At 37.4% G+C, this 20459-nt stretch overlaps 1 protein-coding gene across 5 annotated transcripts in view; it reads right to left on the reverse strand.

Moving 5' to 3' along the window:
• Positions 1–20459, reverse strand: part of LOC138761010 (serine/threonine-protein kinase PAK 5-like) — a 212988-nt gene that overhangs the window by 2141 nt on the left and 190388 nt on the right. For 3 of the 5 annotated variants that reach the window (XM_069932479.1, XM_069932474.1, XM_069932475.1), the window contains 4 exons: positions 18714–18847; positions 6468–6594; positions 6128–6253; positions 5761–5895 (listed from right to left, as the gene is read on the reverse strand). In XM_069932479.1, coding sequence (XP_069788580.1) covers positions 5761–5895; positions 6128–6253; positions 6468–6594; positions 18714–18847 — 522 coding nt within the window. Of the gene's footprint in view, positions 1–2729; positions 2903–5760; positions 5896–6127; positions 6254–6467; positions 6595–18713; positions 18848–20459 lie in introns of those variants that run through there. The other 2 variants (XM_069932477.1, XM_069932478.1) reach the window with 2 other exon arrangements.

Raw genomic sequence — 20459 nt, forward strand, 5'->3', positions numbered from 1 at the left:
CGTATATTGTAGGTCCTCTCGTGGAGCCAGCACATTGAGGCAACCATGATGAAGGCATGCCAATTCATCTTCTTTCTACGAAGCCTGTGAGGATTTGGCATGTCAACAAACACTGGTTGCATAATGGACTGGTTTAGTAATCCAGGATCACAGAAGGCTGCAGCAGGCAGCAAACATAGCAAACAAGTCCATCATAGTCTCTGACCTCCCATCCATTGAATGTATCTATGTGATGTGCTGCCTCAAAAAGAACCTCCCATCACCCTGGTCACAACCTTTCCTCACTGCTACCTTCAGAAGATTAGCACCTTTAGGTTGAAGAACAATTTCTTTCCAATGGCTATCTGGCTCTTCAACTTCCCCTTATTACTCTAATCATAAGCTATTTCGACTCCACAAAAAGGCATGCCAAAAATATTGAAATACTATACATTTTCTTGAACAATGATTTCAGTGAACATTATCATCAATCTATCTTTTGCATTTGTTAACTCTTTTTAATTTAAGGTATACTATTCTGGTCATTATTTTGACAAAATACCTCTCTCAACGCCAATATCATGAAGGAGAGGGGGACAGTCCAACCCCCGTCCACATCAATGGCACTAAAGACGAAAAGAGTCATAAGCTTCAAATTCTTCTGAATAAATGTCTCCAATAACCTGAACTGGGATAAGCACATCGATGCAATGGTCATGAAAGCGCACCAACACCTCTACTTTCTCAGAAGACTAAAGAGGTTCGGCATATCCTCCTGTCCCTCAACAACTTCCACAACTGCACCATCGAAAGCATATGTGCTGGATGCATCACGATGCAGTATGGAAGCTGCTCTGTTCAAGATCTGTATAGAAAGTAATAAATGCAATTCAGAACATAATGAATATTTTCCTCCCCTCCTTGGACTTCAGATACATTTCCTGCTGCCTCTGAAAGGCAGCCAACATACTGAAAGACTCATCACATCCCAGACATGAACTCTTCTCCTTCCTCCCATAGGGGAGAAGGCATAAGACTGTGAAAGCATGCATCAACAGGCTTAAAGACAGTTTCTTTCCTGCAGCCACGAGGCTCCTAATTGAACCCCATAACAGTGCTCTCATGATGCTCTTGCTTGGTGCTAACTGATCTTCATTATAACCTTTTACCCTGGAAACTGTAGTGTTACATGACTGCTGGAACATTATCCAACAGATTGGAAAGGAAGCTGGTCAGGTCAAACGTGCTTGTGATTTAGAGGGTTATCTGAGTTTTATAATGCAGGCCACTCAGAACATGGGCTATTTTTCGCTCTCTTTTGAGAAGTGTGGGCAATGCGAGGTGTGTGTTGGTGAAGGGTGGGGGGGGGGGGGCCGCTATTGATGTCATGCACCTGGAAGAGACCATTGTATATCACCCATTGCAAATAGATATTTAACTTTGTTAATTGGTGTGTCATACCTATGCATTGGGAGAGGGGTGGCAGGTACTACTTTTTAAACTCTCAATAGATGTATAGTTTAGTTAACCTGCATGCTAACAAGATCAGTTTGTGTTCAGTAATGCTGTCTTTTATTTATGTTCAATTTTGCATGTTACTAAATTTTAGTATCAATACGAGTCCAGCATCGTCACTCAATTAACTCTTTGAATCTGTTACCTATATCCTCACCACCACTTGGAGATAACCAATTTTTTTAATTGCCTAGACTTACATTTTTAAAAAAACAGGACAGTAACAGGCCCTTACGGCCCACGAGCCCACATTGCCCAGGTGCACCCACGTGACTAATTAACCTACAAACCTCATGCAACTTTAGAATGTGGGAGGAAATCAAAGTACCTGGGGGAAACCCACGCATACATGAGGAGAACGTACAAACTCCTTACAAAGTGTCGATTTTGAATCTGGGCTGCTGATACTGTATTAGTGTTGGGCTAACCACTACACTAACCGTGCTGTCCCAACTGTTTAACAGTTCAAGGGGTCCCTCAGTTTAGTAAGGATTTGATTGATCTCAGGAGTTATTTAAGTTGTCAGAGGTTAGACCATTCAAATTAAGAAAAAATGTGACAACGCATGTAAGCAGCTGTACGCACGCACGCACGCACGCACGCACGCACGCACGCACGCACGCACGCACGCACGCACGCACGCACGCACGCACGCACGCACGCACGCACGCACGCACGCACGCACGCACGCACGCACGCACGCACGCACGCACGCACGCACGCACGCACGCACGCACATGCTTAATTGAAATTAAAGTGGAAATAGGAACTTCAATGAGAAGGGAGCTTTTGTAACCCATTGAGACTTTGGACATTCCCCTCAAAATTGCAACATAATTCTTAGTACTACCTGTCCCAAGTAATTAGGACTCATCTGTTATCTTCTCTCTGTTTCTTTTGCACCATTTCTGTGTAACTCAGTTGGCATCAGTGCATTTACAAGAGTCACTCTAATTCTGCCACATCAATAAAAACTGAACAAATTGACAGTTCAAATAGGATGTGCTCACTGAGACCCTTCTCTTTTCAGATTTAAACTGATAAGCAGTTGGGAAGGTAATGCACCATCAATTGGAAGTATTTTTCAAACATATTGGAGTAAGACCACTATTTTAACTTGTTCATGTGGGAAAGTGGAAACCCATCTATGCTGATCCAACAGCAACTAGAGCTGCAGGTTGCAGCTCAAACAGTCAACAGAACCTCACCCTCTTGCCTCGAGTTATCTTCATCCCACACCATAAGACCTTCCTAAAATGTTCCCTCACAACTAATCCACAAATTACCATTACTCGTAACATGCAGGAAACAAAGAGGTTTTATTCAGGTGATGTTCAGAAGCTATACTCCAGGTTTCAGGCTCTTGAAATTGAATTATTTTCCTAGATATGCAGAAAACCTGGAGATGCTGTAAATTTAGAATAAAAACAGAAAATTATGGAAATATTCAGCAAGTCAAACGGCATCCATGGAGAAAGATGTAGGGATACCACTACAGGTGAACAATCTTTCATCAAACTTAAATATTAACTCTGTTTCTCCCACCAATCCCCAGCATTTTCTGATTTTATTGTCCTTTTCAGACATGAATATCACATATATAAATTTATATTTAAAAAAATTCAAAATACAGCACGGTAACAGGCCCTTCCAGCCCATGAATCCGTGCTGCCCAAACACACCAATTAATCTACTGATGCTGTACCTCTTTGGAATGTGCAAGAAAACTGGAGTACCAAGAAGAAACCCATGTGGTCACGAAAAGAATGTAAAATCCTTACAGACAGAGGTGGATTCAAACCCGGGTCACTGGTGCTGTAATAGCGTTGCGCTAACTGCTACGCTAACTGTGCTACCCTTGGAACTGTTGCTCCAAGTCATATTCAGTCACTCATCCTTGCAATTCCTGAAGATCTCTAACTGGATGGTGTTTTCACACTTTCCCCACCCTTCTGTTGCTACTCTTCCATATTCCTGTTACCATAACCTTGGCACTATGTGTATTCCATTCTCTCAGTTTAGGGATCTTTTACATCTCGCTAATGTTTTTTGTGCTTCTTCTATAATTCCCAAGTATTCATCAAACTTTCTTTTCATCTGTGCAGATCTGGCAGTGCTCCCTGTGTCCTTCCTATCTGATTTCTTTCTGTTTCTCAGATTTTCAGGATGTGCCTGTGGATTTCTCCATCTCACTCTCTGCACTAATCCATTGTTATCTTCTCTCTTTCTCACATATTTCATTATCTTTTTAATTTCTCTCTGATTTGTCTTTATCAAATAAATTTGATTTTTTTTTCCTGCAGTTTCACTTTCTGATCCTGTGACTCGCTCCATAGTAAATACCTAAAACACAGTTTATTTCCTGCCAAGTAACAATAAACAAGAAGTTTCAGAGTTCAGAGTATTAGCCATAACTATTTCTGTGTCTCTCAAAAATACTATTTTTCCTTCATTCTTTAATCTACATTGGAGATCTTTGGTGCTAAATAAAATGCATGCATATCAAGTCCTTTATCAAAAGTGAGGATGCTCAAACTGAAAAATGCTGATGCTTGGGAGTCATGTATTTTTTTACAGCATGGTAGAAAGCTGATTTTGGCCATTGAAACTTAACCTACAATCCTGCATGTTTTGGAGGGTGGGAAAACCCATGCAGGTCACAGGGAAAACATAAAAATTTTTTGCAGACAGTGCCAAATTCAATGCCAGGTTACTGATGCTGTCATAGCATTGATTAAATGCTAACTAACTATACTGCCCTACATCCTTCTCTGTTCTGGTTGTCGTAAATTTAAAAAACCATGATAGGCTGTGGGGAAAACAACATTATACATACACACACACACACAAAATAAATAAATAAATAGATCGATAGCGTGTGAACACACACACACACACACACACACACACACACACACACACACACAACTCAGAAGTCCTCTGAAATCGGATTCTCTGAAATCCTCATTTATCCGAAAAATCTTTAAAATTTTGGACAAATTAAGATATTCAGAAAAAATCAGAAATCCTCATTTATCCAAAATTTTTTGGAGCCGAACTGACCAGGGACCTCAGGCTCCCCGCGGCAGCGCGGTCCTCGGGTGGGAGGTGACAGTGATCGGTCATTTGTTGTACAATCCAAGTATTTTGACTCAATCAAATCCAAGTTATTGCTTATATGCCTAAAAATTAACACATTGAAATATAAGATGAGCAAAATATTACCATTTATTTACTGAAATTAATTGCACTTCCCAGCCTTGTACTTTGTCTACTCTAAGACTCAGATCTGAGCTTTGGAGAAATGTTTTATTCTGCAACATTTACCAACTTTCCATCTCTTTTGGACATCTATGGCCACAAGCAAGATGCCAGGATGTTGTGTTGGCTCCTGGGTGCCAAGGTCAAGGATGTCTCAGCAGTTACAGAATATTCTCAAGTGGCAAGAAATTGTTGTCCACATTGGGACTAGGAACAGCAATGTGAACATGAAAAAAAGGAAAAGACTAAATAACAGGACATAGAGGATAGTAATCTGTGTTTTGTCCTGGTGATATTGGGAACAGAAAGATAGGACAGGCAAATTCATGGTGAGGAGTTGGTACAAGCAGCAAGGATTCATTTGAATCTCTTCTGGGGCAAAGTTGACCTGTTCAAAGGAAACCAGATCAGGAGGGGGACCAATATTGTGGCAAGAAGATTTGCATATGCTACTCAGGATCCAAGAATATTTTTACTTGGAGATATTTATGAAAAAGATATAAAATTGAAATTGGACAAATACCAAGAAAAATTTTTAAGTATCGCAATAGCAACTGTGTCCCGATATCATGGAAAGAGGATCGAGAAGAATTATTAAGTAGATGGTATAATGAGATGTGAAATTGTATACCTTTGGAAAAAATGACGTATAGTTTAAAGAATCAAGTTGAAATTTTTTGTAATATTTGAAAACCACATATGGATTTTATGGATAATTTTCCATCCACCTCTTCTATCTTATCCATTCCTCTTAATTAGTAATTTTTAATAACAATTAAAAGATTATCTATGCTAATATTATTGTATATTAAATGGTAGGTGTTTCTTTTCTTTCCTTTTCTTATTTTTGGGTGGGAGGGGGGATGGGAAGAAAATATATAAAAGTACTTTTTTGTATCATTGGCTTTGGATATTTGATTAATGTTTTATTCATTTTTTCCTGTAATGATGCAAACAATTAAATAATTTTATTTTAAAAAGAAAGCAAGAATATAAAAATTCTACCTTGTGTACGTCCTTTAACCTTGGAGGAAGATTGTCTCGTATTCTCCTCATGGCTTGAAGTGGTGGCTCGTTGAAGTATGGTGGCTCTCCATCCACCATTTCTATTATCATGACACCAAGAGACCAAATGTCTACCTGAAAAATGATAAATTAATTTCATTCATCCAAACATGTAATCATAATATCAAGAATAATAGCTAAAGTATTACTGCTAAAGTTAAAATGGAATATAAGATTTAATTCTCTGAATGCTTGATTCCTTGTGCAAATAGGCTCCAAGGATTGAATGGTGTTTTTCTCCAATATTACAATGGAGAGAGAAGCAGCATGCACTCTACTGTCTCACCACTCATGGCCTGATCCTTACTTCGGTTCCATATGGTAATCTAGAGATGACTTCTGGTGCCATCCAGTATGGTGTACCAACGAGTGACTTCCTCCTGGGCACTTCCTTTGACACTTGAGCACAAAACCCAAAATCTGACAATTTAATCTAAAAAGATAAAAATGAATTGGTGGACTTCCTATATAAAAGTCATCACTTATTTATTATCTCCATCACCTTAATGATTTAAACAGATTGAATCACAACTATTGGAAGAAAAATTAGAAAAAAATTGTGATAATTAAAGACACAAAACAATCCTAATTTTGTCAGTTCCAATTAAGATTGAAAACTAAAGCATTGCGAGGAGAATATAACTTACCCTTCCATCACTGGTGAGAAGTATAGAATCACTCTTTATATCTCTGTGGATGACCCCCTGAGAATGAAGATATGCTAGCGCTTTCAAAACAGATAAGCAAACAGTTGCTATTTGCTCTTCATTCATTCTGCAATAAAAAAACAAACATGATTACAACTATTTTCTCCCATGTCAAAATATATTTTTTCACTGCAGTCTGATTGGTGATGATGTAATTATCCATGTCAAAGATATGTTGCATGCTCTTCCAAGAAGTTGAAGTATATTATCATCACAGAAACATTGTTTATCCGGTCCACAGGGCAGGCACATGCATAATACACAACACAAATCACACTCTGTGTCTGTGTGTGTGTGTCTGTGTGTGTGTGTGCCTGTGTGTGTATGTGTGAGTCTGTGTGTATCTGTGTCTGTCTGTCTGTCTGTCTGTCTGTCTGTCTGTCTGTCTGCCTGCCTGCCTGCCTGCCTCCCTGCCTGCCTGCCTGCCTGTCTGTCTGTCTGTCTGTGTACAGACACATTTTTAGATAAACATGCAAGACTCTTATTCCACTATTTCTTTTTTTTATGCTTATCACAATATGAGACTTTAATTGAAAACCTCTCCATGTTCCACTAAAACAAAAACTTGGGTGCAACTGAATAATAAGGTTATTTATATTGTTTTTAATCTTTAGAATACTTAATATTGGGGTTGAGACTCCAATTCCACTGTTGGTAATGGTTTAGTGATTCGCAAGCAAGGAAACTGTCAAGCCATTTGAAAATATTTCCTATCACTGCAGAAGCCCTAACTTAGTCAAACAAAGAAATTAATTTGACGAGGTAAAGAGACAACTGCGATCTAAAATCTTCAAATATTCAATGATTTATCCAGCTACACTGGATTGATGAATTTTCAAGAATAAAAAAGAAGAATTTTTAAGAAAGTTATGAAAAGATTAAAGTCACTAGCTGAAAAGATTGAAAAGAACATTTCAAAATGGGATTAACTGAAAGATGTATACTTTTATATATATTAATAGTATTAAGTTGTCTTGTTTTCACTGTTAAAAGAAAAAAAAACATTGGTTTATAGGGAGAGCTCTGAAAAGACAAAAAGGTGGTAAAGAATGCAATAAGGTGGGAACTCCAACTTGGGGGGGGGGGAAAGATTGCACCAGTAGAGTAGCAATTTTAAAAGATGATGCCAAAGGGAGGGTTTATTCGAAGAAGAAGAAGAAGAACCGGCAATCATTTTTTGCAGGGTTCCGGGTACTATTTTCAATGTCACCGTCAGAGCTAGGAATGTGTGTGTGTTTTTGAAGAGGAAATGTATGTGTTGGAAATGTCTTAATAGGGAAATGTTACGACAGTATTTATAAAATTGGGAAGATATTGTTGTTATACAATATTTGTGTGAAAAATGGTATGAATAAAACACTATTAGTTTATTAGTCTTAATATTAACAGGATAAATGGATTGTTGAAGAGGAAGAGGGTCTTGGCATACTTAATTAAAAGTGGATATAATCTTTTTGCAGGAAAGATATCTTACCATGATAAATTAAAAAGAGGATGGGTGGGACAAATAATATTGTCTTCCTTTGGTTCAAAGGCAAGATGGGTAGCTATTCTAATTAATAAAAATACACCATAGATAATAGAAGATACCTTGATTGATCAAGGTGGAAGGCATTTAATGGCACACTGAAAAATTTATGGAGAAGCATGGACATATATGAATACTTATACCCAGAATTATGAGAAAGAAGCCTTTATGAAAGACATCTTCGTAAAAACAGCAGAAGGAAGTCAAAATATATTAGTTGGAGGAGACTTTAATTTGTGCTTGGACCCAATACTAGATAAATTGGCAAAAACAATAACAAGAATGAAAGCAGAAAAAAACCACGATTTCATATATGAAAGATCTAAATCTTAATAATGTATGGAGGCAATTAAATCCCACAGAGAGAGACAACTCTTTTTACTCAAGGGTGCACTACTCACATACAAGGATTGACTTATTTTTAATGTCTGCCCAGTTAAAAAGTAGAGTGATAAAAACAGAATACTTAGCGAGGCTTCTATCAGATCACTCACCACTAACATTAACTATTGCAATAATGGAAAAGCAAGAGAATGTATACAGATAGCATCTCAATACTACATTGCTTCAAAGAACAGACTTTTGCAAATTTATAAAGAAACAGATAAAAATATTTGTGAAACATATCAGCTGCCTACTAACAATAGTTTTTTGATATGGGACACACTCAAAGCATATTTGATGACAAATTATATCCTATACAAAGAATATAAAGAGAGAACATATGGCAGAAGTGAACAGTCTGGAGAAAGATATTAAAGAATTAGAAAAAATCAAAGAACAGGACTACAAGAATAATACAGATTACTTGAGAATAAAAAGCTAAGATATAATACAATACAAAAATAGAACAGAAAAAGCTATATTAAAAACTAAACAATATTATGAGTTGGGTGAACAGGTGCACAAAATTTTAGATTGGCAGATTAAAACAGAGGTGTCATCTGTTAGATGACAATAAGAATGATAAATGCTATAAAACCAGAAACAGACATTAATATATGCAAAAAGAAATTAATGACACTTTTAGATAATATTACACAAAATTATACAAATCATAATTATTAGATGAGAATGAAATGGAATAATTTTTGCTGAATCTCTAACTTCCAAAGCTGAAAGAGAGAGAGAGACGATAGAATTAGATAATCCCGTCACAAGGGAAGAAATCAAAAAGGCCCTGGGAACCATACAGGCTAATAAATCACCAGGAAAGGATGGATTTCCACCTGAGTTTTATAGACGGTTCAAAGAATTATTAATGCCCTTTTTAATGGATGTCCTGGACCAAGCTGTGGAAACACATATCCTTCCAGAGTCATTCTCAACCACGATTATTAGTGTTATCAAAAAAAATAGGGACCCACTAAAAACTTTGAAATATAGACCAATATCCCTGTTAAATGCTGATTTATAAGATACTAGCGCCCAATACTGCTGTCTCAACTGAATTTGTTCCAATGATAAATGTCCAACACAGTACCTTTTAAATGTCCTTTTCCCCCTTAACCTTTCCACCATGGTTGACAAGGTCCTCAACTGCACTGCTTCCATTACCCACACTTCTGCTCTGATCCCTGCCCCTACTAGCCAGAACAAAATTCAAGTTCTTTGATCTCACTTTTCACAGCACAAGTCTAGTCCTTAACAATTTCCAGCAAGAATTACTAATTATTAGGTAGTCAAAGGTAATTCCTTCCATATTCCACCTGATTCCATTTGTAAAATTACTCTCCTCTCTCCAAAAGAATAGGCTAAAACTTCGGAGAAATACATCAGCTGCAGATTCTGAAATTTTGATCAAAGCATTGCTGGAAGGACTCAGCAAGTCAGACAGCATTCAGGCATAGAAATGGTTAGTGCATGTTTCAGGTTGAGACTCTTTACCAAGACAAAGATTTAAAAAGGTGAGATTACACATATAAACCAGGGAATGTAGGGGGGGGGGGGTGGTGGTGGCAGGAAAGGGGGTGGGAAATTACCTCAGGAGGAAGAATCCCACAGCTTCTTTCCCCTTTTATATATGTATTATCACTTTTGTTTTATATCTTCGACTTGATAAAGGGCCCCAACCAAAACCCTGACTGATCATTTCTACCCACATTGTCTGTCCTATCAAGTATTTTTTTAATGATCTGATTGCAAAAGTACAACCTGATGAAACAGTATTCTTCAGTTCTCAATGCAAAACATGCAGACTCATGACTGGACATAATACACATAGAGACAAATAATACATGTGCACTACAAGTATTCATATATACAAATAAATGAATATTGTTTCATAAATACGAGAGTCTTGGATGGTTAGTGTGAGCAATTCCTTTCGTTGTTCAACATTCTCCCTGCCCGTGGGAAGAAACTGTTTGTCAGCCTGGCGGTGCTGGTTCTGATACTCCTGTATATCTTCCCTGATATATGCAGCTGAAAGATGCTGTGTGCAGGATGGAATGGTCCTCAATGATTTTGCATGCCTTCTTCAGACAACGATTCCAGTAGATCATGTCGAAAGGATGGGAGAGGGGTGGGAGGATGGGACTCTAGTAATCCTCTCTGCCACTCCTACGGTCCTCTATATTGACCTCTGATCCATTTCTCTACAGTAATTGTACTAGACTGTGATGCAGCCAGCCAAAATGCTCTCGATCGAACACTTGTAGTCATGATGGTGGCCAGTAGCCTTGCTCACTTCAGTCTTCTCAGGAAGTGCAGTCACCGTTGTTCATTTCTGACAAGTGAGGAGATGTGTGTCCATGATTGGTCACTAGTTAAGTGGACTTCAAGGAACTTGGTGCTCTCTACTCTCTCCATGACAGAATTATCGATGTATAGTGGAGGGTGGTTATGCCTGGTCCTCCTGAAGTCTATGATCATTTCCTTTGTCTTGTCCACGTTGAGGCTCAAGTTGTTACCCTCGCACAATTTTACAAGATTATCCACCTTTTCTCTGTAGTGCATCTCATCGCTGTTCCTGATGAGGCCAACTACTATTGTGTCATCTGCCAACTTAATAATAATACTGTTGGAGCTGGATCTGGTGATGCAGTCGTGGGTCAGTAAGTGTGAACAGGAGTGAGCTGAGCACACAGCCCTGAGGTGTGCCAGGGGTCAGAATGATGGTACTCAACATTTTGCTGCCGACCTAGACAGGCTGTGGTCTTTCCAGAGGAAGTCCAGAATCCAGTTACAAAGAGGGGTGCTGAGTCCTACAGCAATTCTTTATAAACTAAAACTTTAACTTAATCAATGGTGGCTGCAGATTCTATTGTAATTTTCCAATGGTAATCAGATAAATATCTTAAGAAAGTCTTGCCGACATACAGAGAAAGAGTGAAAGTAACTGTTCTTTCAAGGAGCCTCTGATCGATCAAGTGGCCATGGCAACTGTTCTGTTTTATCTTTTTCTGTTCCATGTTAAAAATAAAAAATCTGAAAATGGTTCAGATTTATTTTCACTGTTAGTAACACTCAAATATTTCAGAGGATAGCTAATTCCTTTTAATATCAGATTTAAAATTTAGAAATATCTGTATAAATAATGCATCTGATGAATTATGGTATTAAATGAATCTGAAATCAGTTAGGATCAAATATTTTGTTCATGGTAAAAATCAGAAGAAATTGTCTGATCCTGATGCATAAAATAATAATTGCAGAGAAACATTAACCATTAGGATTTATAATTGTTGCATAAATCACAATGGCTTTTATAACCATGGTGCCTGGCATGCAATGCAAAAAGATTTGTTAACCCACTGGAAAATGGTGAAGTGTATAATCTGAATTGACCAGATGGTCGAAGAGTCCATCTGTTCAAAAAACCACTCTTGGTAAATAAGAAATGAATGGGTGAAATGGAATAACAAAAAATAGCAGAGACAAAAATATTCAAACTATAGAGAAAAAGGCTAACATAAGATGTTGACAAGTGGACATTAATCATTTTTCTTGGAGGTAGTTATTTAAATAAAATTCTGGTTTTCTTTTATGAACCACAAGGATATTTTATGTTAGATGCTGAGAACAAAGGCAAAGCGGTTCTAAGTACTGTTCTACCTTTTGTGAGATAAATAAATTGTGAAAGACATTGCAAAAAAGTAATTTACTCTGCTTTTGGATTTCATTAATTGCTCAACCCATATTCTTCATATATTTACAGTAATTTATTCCATTTTCATCAAATGAACCAATACAAATTCACTTCCCTGAAATTGGAAGCAAATATTTGCTCTGTTTTCAAATTCTTTGCTTCATTATTTAGGTAACTTTTGATACAAAATCATTTTCTGCAAAGATTAGTTTTGATGATGATGGAAAAAAAACTTACCAGCAATGAAATGTTTTAATGAGAGTATTAGATCCATTATTTATTAGCAAATAAAATTGAGCACTTGTTAAAATAATCTTAAAACATTATAAACTATCTTGCAGATTCCTGGAACTAAACTGTTGAGCAGTATTTGGATTAAAAAGCAAATATATTAGCAAATTTAATGGAGACAAATAGTGTTAGACAAAAATATTAAAAGCTTTGTCCAGATTGATCTTCAGATTCAAGTGGGCAAATTAAGTACTTATTACTGCAATTCATGCGACTGAAAAAGACAATCATCTTTTCTATTTTAAATCTAACATAGTAAACCAACTTCAGTTTAAATGAAATGTAATATACTGAATTGTTCCATTTGTTACGGGCCCAGAAGACACCAAAACCCAGCAGCAATAGAAATTCACCAAGACAAATGGTTACTTAAACCAAAGTTTCTTTTACTTTTCTTTAAACATAAAAACAGGATCAAACTTTAACTTATTACTATTAACTTAACCCCCTTCTAATTTTAATGTGGATGTAATGTGTTCAGGAGAAAGTCCTTTGATTCACAGTCCAATCTCACTTCTCACTCCTCCAAGTTCATTAGTATCAGGAAATTCTTATAATGTGCACAGAATTTCACATTTGTAAATTTTCACCAGACTCATATGCTTAAAGGTAAATGGTTACCGCACAGGAAAGTTCTAATTGTTTTCAGAGAGAGATTTGTTGTTCGTCGAACACATACAAACTGATTCCCTCCGATTAATCACTTCAGTGTCTTGCCAAAGAAATTTGCTCCATCATGGGTTTTCCAAATGAAAACCTCTTCTTTCAGATCACCATAGAGTTCCTCTTGTTTCCCTTATTTCAGGAAAAACACTCTAGCCAGCCATTTCCTCTTGTAAGGACTACAAGGGTTTTTCAACAGGCTGAACTGAGAACTCACAACTCATCTTTACTTCACAACATCAGTCCAATTAACACCTACTTGTGAAGTCTCTATAGGCATTCTTCAGTGTTTCTGTAAAGTCACTATGGACATGAAGTCTCTTGCATTTGAAATGAAATATCTTTTGTGCAGTGGTACTCTGTTTGTGAAGTGATCTACACACTAAACTCCCACAATCTATCTCTTTTAAAGACATGTTAATATAATATAAAATATAATATACCCCATAACACATCATTACATCTAAGATAATGGTAGCTAAAATATAAAAGCTAATGAACTAGAATTTTTATGAAGCACCATATTAAAACAATCTATTTGCTGTTCCTTGAAGATGGATAAATGTTCTTGTTAAGATGCAATAACTGCCCACAACACCATGAATTGCCAATTCCTGAATATGGATCTCGTGACAAAAAAATTATGGTAATCAAATTAAGATTCCTCCCACAATAGAAGTCTGCAATGGTTTAACATTAGAATTTAACATAACCATACCCATAACAAACCCAACCCAAGAGTAGTTGTAATACTTTTCATATATATTTCAACTATTACTATAAATATAATAATCTTAAAACAGAACTTGAATCACCAACTATTGATCAAGTACTGAGGACACAAGCCATAATACCAAACTAACCATCCTGAACTGATCCTAACCAAATAACTTATCAGAACATATACCCAACACAACCTGAACCCATCACACATATTCAGATCTTGTCTTGCATGACTCAAATATTCAGTGTCCAAACTAGTAGCATTCAACTTAGTAATTTTTCTCCCAGCAACTACACATTGTCATGCAATCTAACCACTCAGTTATCTGTACACCGACACTGAGACAACTTGTTCTCTTTCTCAGGCATTACTAACAACCGAAACACAGCTCTTTAACCAAGTGATTTATCATATGTAATCAGATTTCTTCATTTTCCTGCGTAAAGATGGTAGCAGAAGTGGCCTGGGGATGGGCTGGGGAAGATGCAAAGCTGGACTCCCATGAGATCACTGTCCTTGAAGAACACATGCTAAAATGGTCAAAAGTAGAAGTAGCACGTTTGCAGATACAGTACGTATAATAGTATCAAGACAATACACTCTCAAGCTTCACATGGCTTGAGAGAGTATTGAGGTGGTATAGAGAAAGAGGTATAGGTGCCACATGACTCACACCACCAGGTTCAGGAACAGGTGCTACCCCTCCACCATCAGATTCCTGAACCATGAACTCAATTAGGGACTCACTTAAGGACTATTACTTGTTCAATTTATTGTTTTTTTTTCCTCTCTGTATTGCACAGTCAGTTGTTTGCATTTCTTTATTTGTTTACATGAATGCATTGTGCATTTTTTTGCTCTACCATTAAGTGATAATTCTGCCTGGCCTGCAGGAAAAAGAATCTCAGGGTTGTATGTGATGTCATGTATGAAGTCTGACAATAAATCTGAAATCTTCATCAGACATTCTTCCACAGTAGCCTTACATGTTGTGGCCCATCATTTCCAGCTTTATGTTCCCAACTCTCTTAGTCCCCAAAGCAAAAACAACTTCACCATCCTCAATGTGCTTACACTCAGCTCCACCCCAGAGTGAAGAGGGTGAGCTACTTTCACCTCTTGGGAGAGTAGAGAGAAAAGTAAGGTTTCTCCTCATGGTGACAACTTCAATAGCTAAATACTTTATAGGTCATCTTCATATGTAATATTAGAGATCAAGTTGAACAAAAGTGGTCACAAGGTAATTAATGATTTGTGCAAAACACTACCTTTCTGAAAACCTACGGGTCATGACCAGGATGGGAATGGTTTGTCTTTGTCAACCAGAGGTTGGAGCCAATTCCATCTCGTTTCATATGAAGCTTATTACCGGTAGTCTGAGTAGCAAAATCTACAATAGTCATTGCAGCCTGCAAGGAATACCATGGTGGTGTAAAAGACTCCAACAGCTTCCACTGCACAACTTGCACCTTCCACAGCATGGTAAAATATTGCAATGGAAACTCAGACAGTTGTCATGGTAGCTCTGAGCTCCTTATAAAAGACGTGCAAAATTTCTCTCAACTTCAGAAATGAAACGGCTTCAGGAATGACAGACCCAATTTTTTATGCTTCGGTACCCTTAACCTTCTTATTTAAAGCACATCTGTGTTTGCTTCAATGAGAACTCTGAGGTAAGAAAGCTGAAAGTATAAAGCTCAAAGTACCCCTCAGGCAGGTATATATCCCACCTGCCATGAACTGTCCCATTCAGGCTACCATCCCTAGCTCCTTGAGTGAGCTAGGGCTTTTCTCTTTAGAGTGAAGGAGATTAAGATATTACTATGAGGCAGCCATCACCTTTTTCCCAGGGCAGCAATGGCCAATTCTAGAGGACATCTGTTTTCAGTGAGTGGAGCAAAGTTCAGGGGAGTTATCAGAGATAGGATTTATATATTTATCTATTTATTTAAATTTATTTATTTTTTTTTACACACAGAGTGTGGGGGGTCGTTGGAATGTATTAGCAGAGGTAGTGGTTTGAGGCTAATATAATAGGCTTATTTAGAAGACTGTTGGATAGGCACATGGATATAAGAAAAAAGGAGGGTTACAGGCTATGAGGAAGGGTAAGATTGATGTGGAGTAGGGTTAGGAAAGCACAACATTGTAGGCTGAAGGGCCTGTGTTGTAACATTCTATGTTCTATTTGTAATTTTATGATGGACTGAAGAGAGCAATTTGATAAGAACAGAACCATGGGGTGCCCAGAACTTGAACACCCTTTTTTATTTTTGTAATATTTTATTTATTATTTTAACATATTTAACTATCAACAATCATACCAAATGTGAAACATCAAGAAAACCCCTCCCCTCTATACAAGTCCTATTAAACAGAGAAAGAACGAAGAAAAAGAAAAATCATCCCATTGTCAGTGCATACAATAAAATATATGGAAACATGATAATACCACATTGTTAAAATCTTTACAGAGGTCTACTGGCTAGCCAATAACAATTGTAACTCTCTATTGGCACCAGTGAGGTACCTATATGCTCTAAATAGGGCTGCATGAACACACTTCAAAAGAATTATTTTGCTTAGACAATGATATGCTTAGAAAGAAGCATCAGTTTAGTCAATGACATTTTTATTCAGTTGTACTAATTCAGAGAATGAAATGCTACATGACTGGATATGAACTAACATCGGATTGACATCAGTGTAACAACATAAAAGCAGGATTGTGCTTTAAATGTCCTAAACCCTTAACCTTTGCAAATCTGCCATGGAATTCAGGAATGTAGTAACACATTTGGTGGGAAAATTCTTCCAGTTCTCTGCATTGTTGCTCCAGCCACCTCGATTCAAACCCAAGCTCTTTTGATGAGTATGTGGAGCTTGCATGTTCTCATGGTGGGCTTTCACCAAGTGTTCTGGTTTGTTTCCACATTATAAAGATATTGAGGCTGGTGGGTTAAATGGCCATTGTACTGTACACAATGGCATAAGACGCTAAGATGTAGGAGCAGAATTAGGCCAGTCTGCCCATCGAGTCTGCTCCACCACATCAAATCATGGCTGATGTATTTTTCCTCTCAAACACATTCTCTTGGGTTTACATTACAAAACCTTAGATGCTGATTGCAGCCATTGAAACCTATGTCACCCAATTACACCTAATTAACTTGCCAACCTGTACCTTTTTTGGAGGGTGATAGGAAACTGGAGCACCCAGGGAAAACCCATGCAGGTCACAAAGAGTACATACAAACTCCTTATAGACAGTGCTGGATTCGAACCCAGGTGGCTGGCACTGTAATAGAGTCTTATTAATCGCTACACTAACTATGCTGCCCTTTCCATAACCTTTGAATCCCTTACTAATCAAGAATCATCAACCTCCACTCTAAATACAGCCAATGACATGGCCTGCACATCTGTCTGTGGCAATAAAGTACACAGATTCACCAGCTACTGGCTGAAGAAGTTTCTCTACATCTCTGTTCTAAATGGATGTCCATTTATTCTAAGGCTGTGCCCACTATCTCAGACTCTCTCATCACTGGAAACATCTTCTCCTCGTCCACTTAAATATTTGGTATGTTTCATTGAGATCCCTCTGCATCCTTCCTAATTCCAGTGAGTACAAGTCCCATCAACCACTCATATACTGGGCCAGAGTTAGAGTGGGAAGTAGAGGCTTTGGCTCAAGAGGCTTCAGCAAGAAGCTGAAACTAAGGTAAGATCTGGTGTGAGTTTACTGTTATTTCTGTTATTTATTCTTTGACCTGCAGCACTGGCAGTAGGAAAAGCAGGCTGAGTCCCATCAAATGCAGTGCGCTTTTCTCCTTTCACAGGGTATTTCCTTCTTTTTCTAAAACCATAAATGAGAGGTAGGAGGTGCGAGAGACTCTATGAAGCAAAGGGCTTATTGATGTGCTATATGATTCTGAAGTGCACCTCATAAAATGTGGAATAAATTCTTGTTTTTCTTGATGTACAGTACATTTTGAATAAAGCCGATTCTTAAAAGAGACAATGTATAGAATTTTTCTATCAATACCTAAAAAAGTACTTACACGGTGCCTTACAAGCTCCCAGTTTATGCAAAAAACTTTTTAGCTGAACAATTTTGAACTACAGTTACTGTTGTAATGGGGGAAATACCACAAGTTTTCACTACTACAAAAAAAAGTGCCATTGATTCAATACTGGCCAAGTCATAGAACACCATACCCCTTCAAAACTATACCTAGAAATTTCTTAGCATTCCATTGAGAGGACGATCGATTGCTTTGTGTCAGTGCTGCACCCTCCTCAGAAACAATGCTGGACTGTTGTAAATAAGTCTCTGGAGTGGATCTTGAATGAATTTAAATTCTAATAACCAAAAAGTTTATTGTCAACTGATCTACACTCATGCACTTTGGTGCAAGGCCCTATCGAAAGCTCATTCCCTCATCTCAAAGGCAGCAATAATCTAAGAATTGATATTACAAAACTGATTGAGATTACACGTTGGAAGCATAGGCCTCAATACATAATCCCTGCTTAGGCGTTCTTATTATTATGAGGTGCTAATGGGTATTTCCACATTTTCAAGTTTTAATATTGTGATATTTGTACCAAGTACAATTATCGTGATAAAGAGAATATAATTTCGAAGCACTTTACTTTTGTAAATAGATTAACAAAGAAATAATATTAAAACTGTTAGTAGTCTCCTGAAGTGGGTTCATTTAATATTTTATAGAACAAATCATTCAGATTAATTTTGTGGGACTCAAATTGTACATTTTTTAATTAACTACTATCAAAGCAATACAGTTTGTAGATTGGAAAAGTGATTGAAGTTACAATAAGGTATGATAGAAAAAAATAAGCCTCAGAGATATGAAAACAAACCTTGTATGTGTAACAATGTCTGTCAAAGCGCCTCCTTCCAGAAACTCCATAACAACCCACAATTCATCTCCAACTAGATAACTGTTGTACATGTCCACCACATTTTCATGGTGGTAATCTCGCATAATGACAACCTGCAGGTTTTAAAAAAAACATTATAAGTCACAGATCTCTGAAGCAAATTATATTATGTGTGCTTAGATCTTTTCTGATATTCTATTTTAAATTCCGATATACCTTGTTAATTTACAGTGATAATTTCCATAAGATGAAAATAACATGCAGAATACAGCACATGTTGGGATAGAGGGACATCAAACTTCTACAGGTGAACTGTGGTTGCATTGCGGTCAGCTTTGGAAATCCACTGCCCAGGAACACAGAAGGGTGCCCATGAGGACATCTTTGTGGGGCACTGCCTCAGGGGAACAGCCAGCGTCATTAGTGACCATGACCCCACGCACCCACCCCCCCACCCCCCTGGTCCCAACCTTTTCTCACTGCTACCTTCGGGCAGAGGATGAAGAGGCCTCAAGTCCAGCACCTCTGGGTTCTAGAATCAGATATCAAGCTCTTGTTCCTCCATGTGCTATCCTAACCCTGAACGCAGACTGGTCCAGCACTACAAATTAATGTGTTTGCAGAGTTAAAATATTTTTTCTTCCACTAGATGCAATTTATTTATCTCTTTTTCTGTCTTGGCATATTGTGGTAATTTAATGTACACTATCTTAAGGTACCTGTTTGATTGCAGCAAGTAGAAATTTCTGTGCATCTGTACATTGTACTACTGTAAATGACAGTAAGCTCTCATTACTCATGAAAATGATTACACTGGATCATTCTTCAAGGCATACTTCAACCAGTCTCTGATGTGCCACAAAACTTTCATTTTTTATCAAAAGTATCAAAGTTGAAGTAAGTAATCGAGATTTTGGAAAAGGGTCTGGTAACTATTTTATTGAAATTTTAAAATAAATCTAAGATTGTAATTCTCACTCTCATACTGTCAATTGATAATCATTTAAACTTCAAGGTTTGGAGGAAATAATTCTGATAAAATCTGTTTAAAATTTAACTTATTTTACAAAGGATCCATGAGCAAAGGAAACGAGAAAAGAACACACATATGAGAGAATCCCAAAGATATTTATTGCATCAGAATTTTCATTCAGTGGCTGTACTGGCCATTGATCCACAGGGCCTTTCCTTTTGTGGCTATGTCCCTATTTATTCATTGGTAAATGCTATGCTAGTCTCAGGTATCAATGTTGTGGGCAGTGGCAGGATTGTGAATAATATAATATTGCCTCCTAGGTGGGCTGTGCATACGAATAAGATAGCCCCTGTTCACTATACAGCTGAAGAAAAAATATCAGATATCAGAAGCATTTGTAAACTATTAACAATTAGTTATTTCAAAATCTATATGTATATAAAAAAAACATTAAAGCATTTAAAATATTTAGTAAACTTGGTCAGTTTCAGAGATGTAAACTAGTGCTGTTCAGTGGACAGATTTACCAGCATTAGCATTGGGGAACTATGACAAATATGTGCTTCAAGGTGGACTCTGAACTAGGAATGTACTCTGAACTATCATCAGCGAAGACTAGTCAGAAGGTTCAGGACTTATGTCTTCATGCAGGATTCCGAAACTTGGTGGCACTCAGAAGCCAAAATTCCTGTATTTATGGTTGCATACTATTTAAGGGAAGGCATTGTAAATTAGGATTATACATGTCA

This window comes from Narcine bancroftii, chromosome 4 (assembly GCF_036971445.1).
Source record: "Narcine bancroftii isolate sNarBan1 chromosome 4, sNarBan1.hap1, whole genome shotgun sequence".
Taxonomy (NCBI): Eukaryota; Metazoa; Chordata; class Chondrichthyes; order Torpediniformes; family Narcinidae; genus Narcine; species Narcine bancroftii.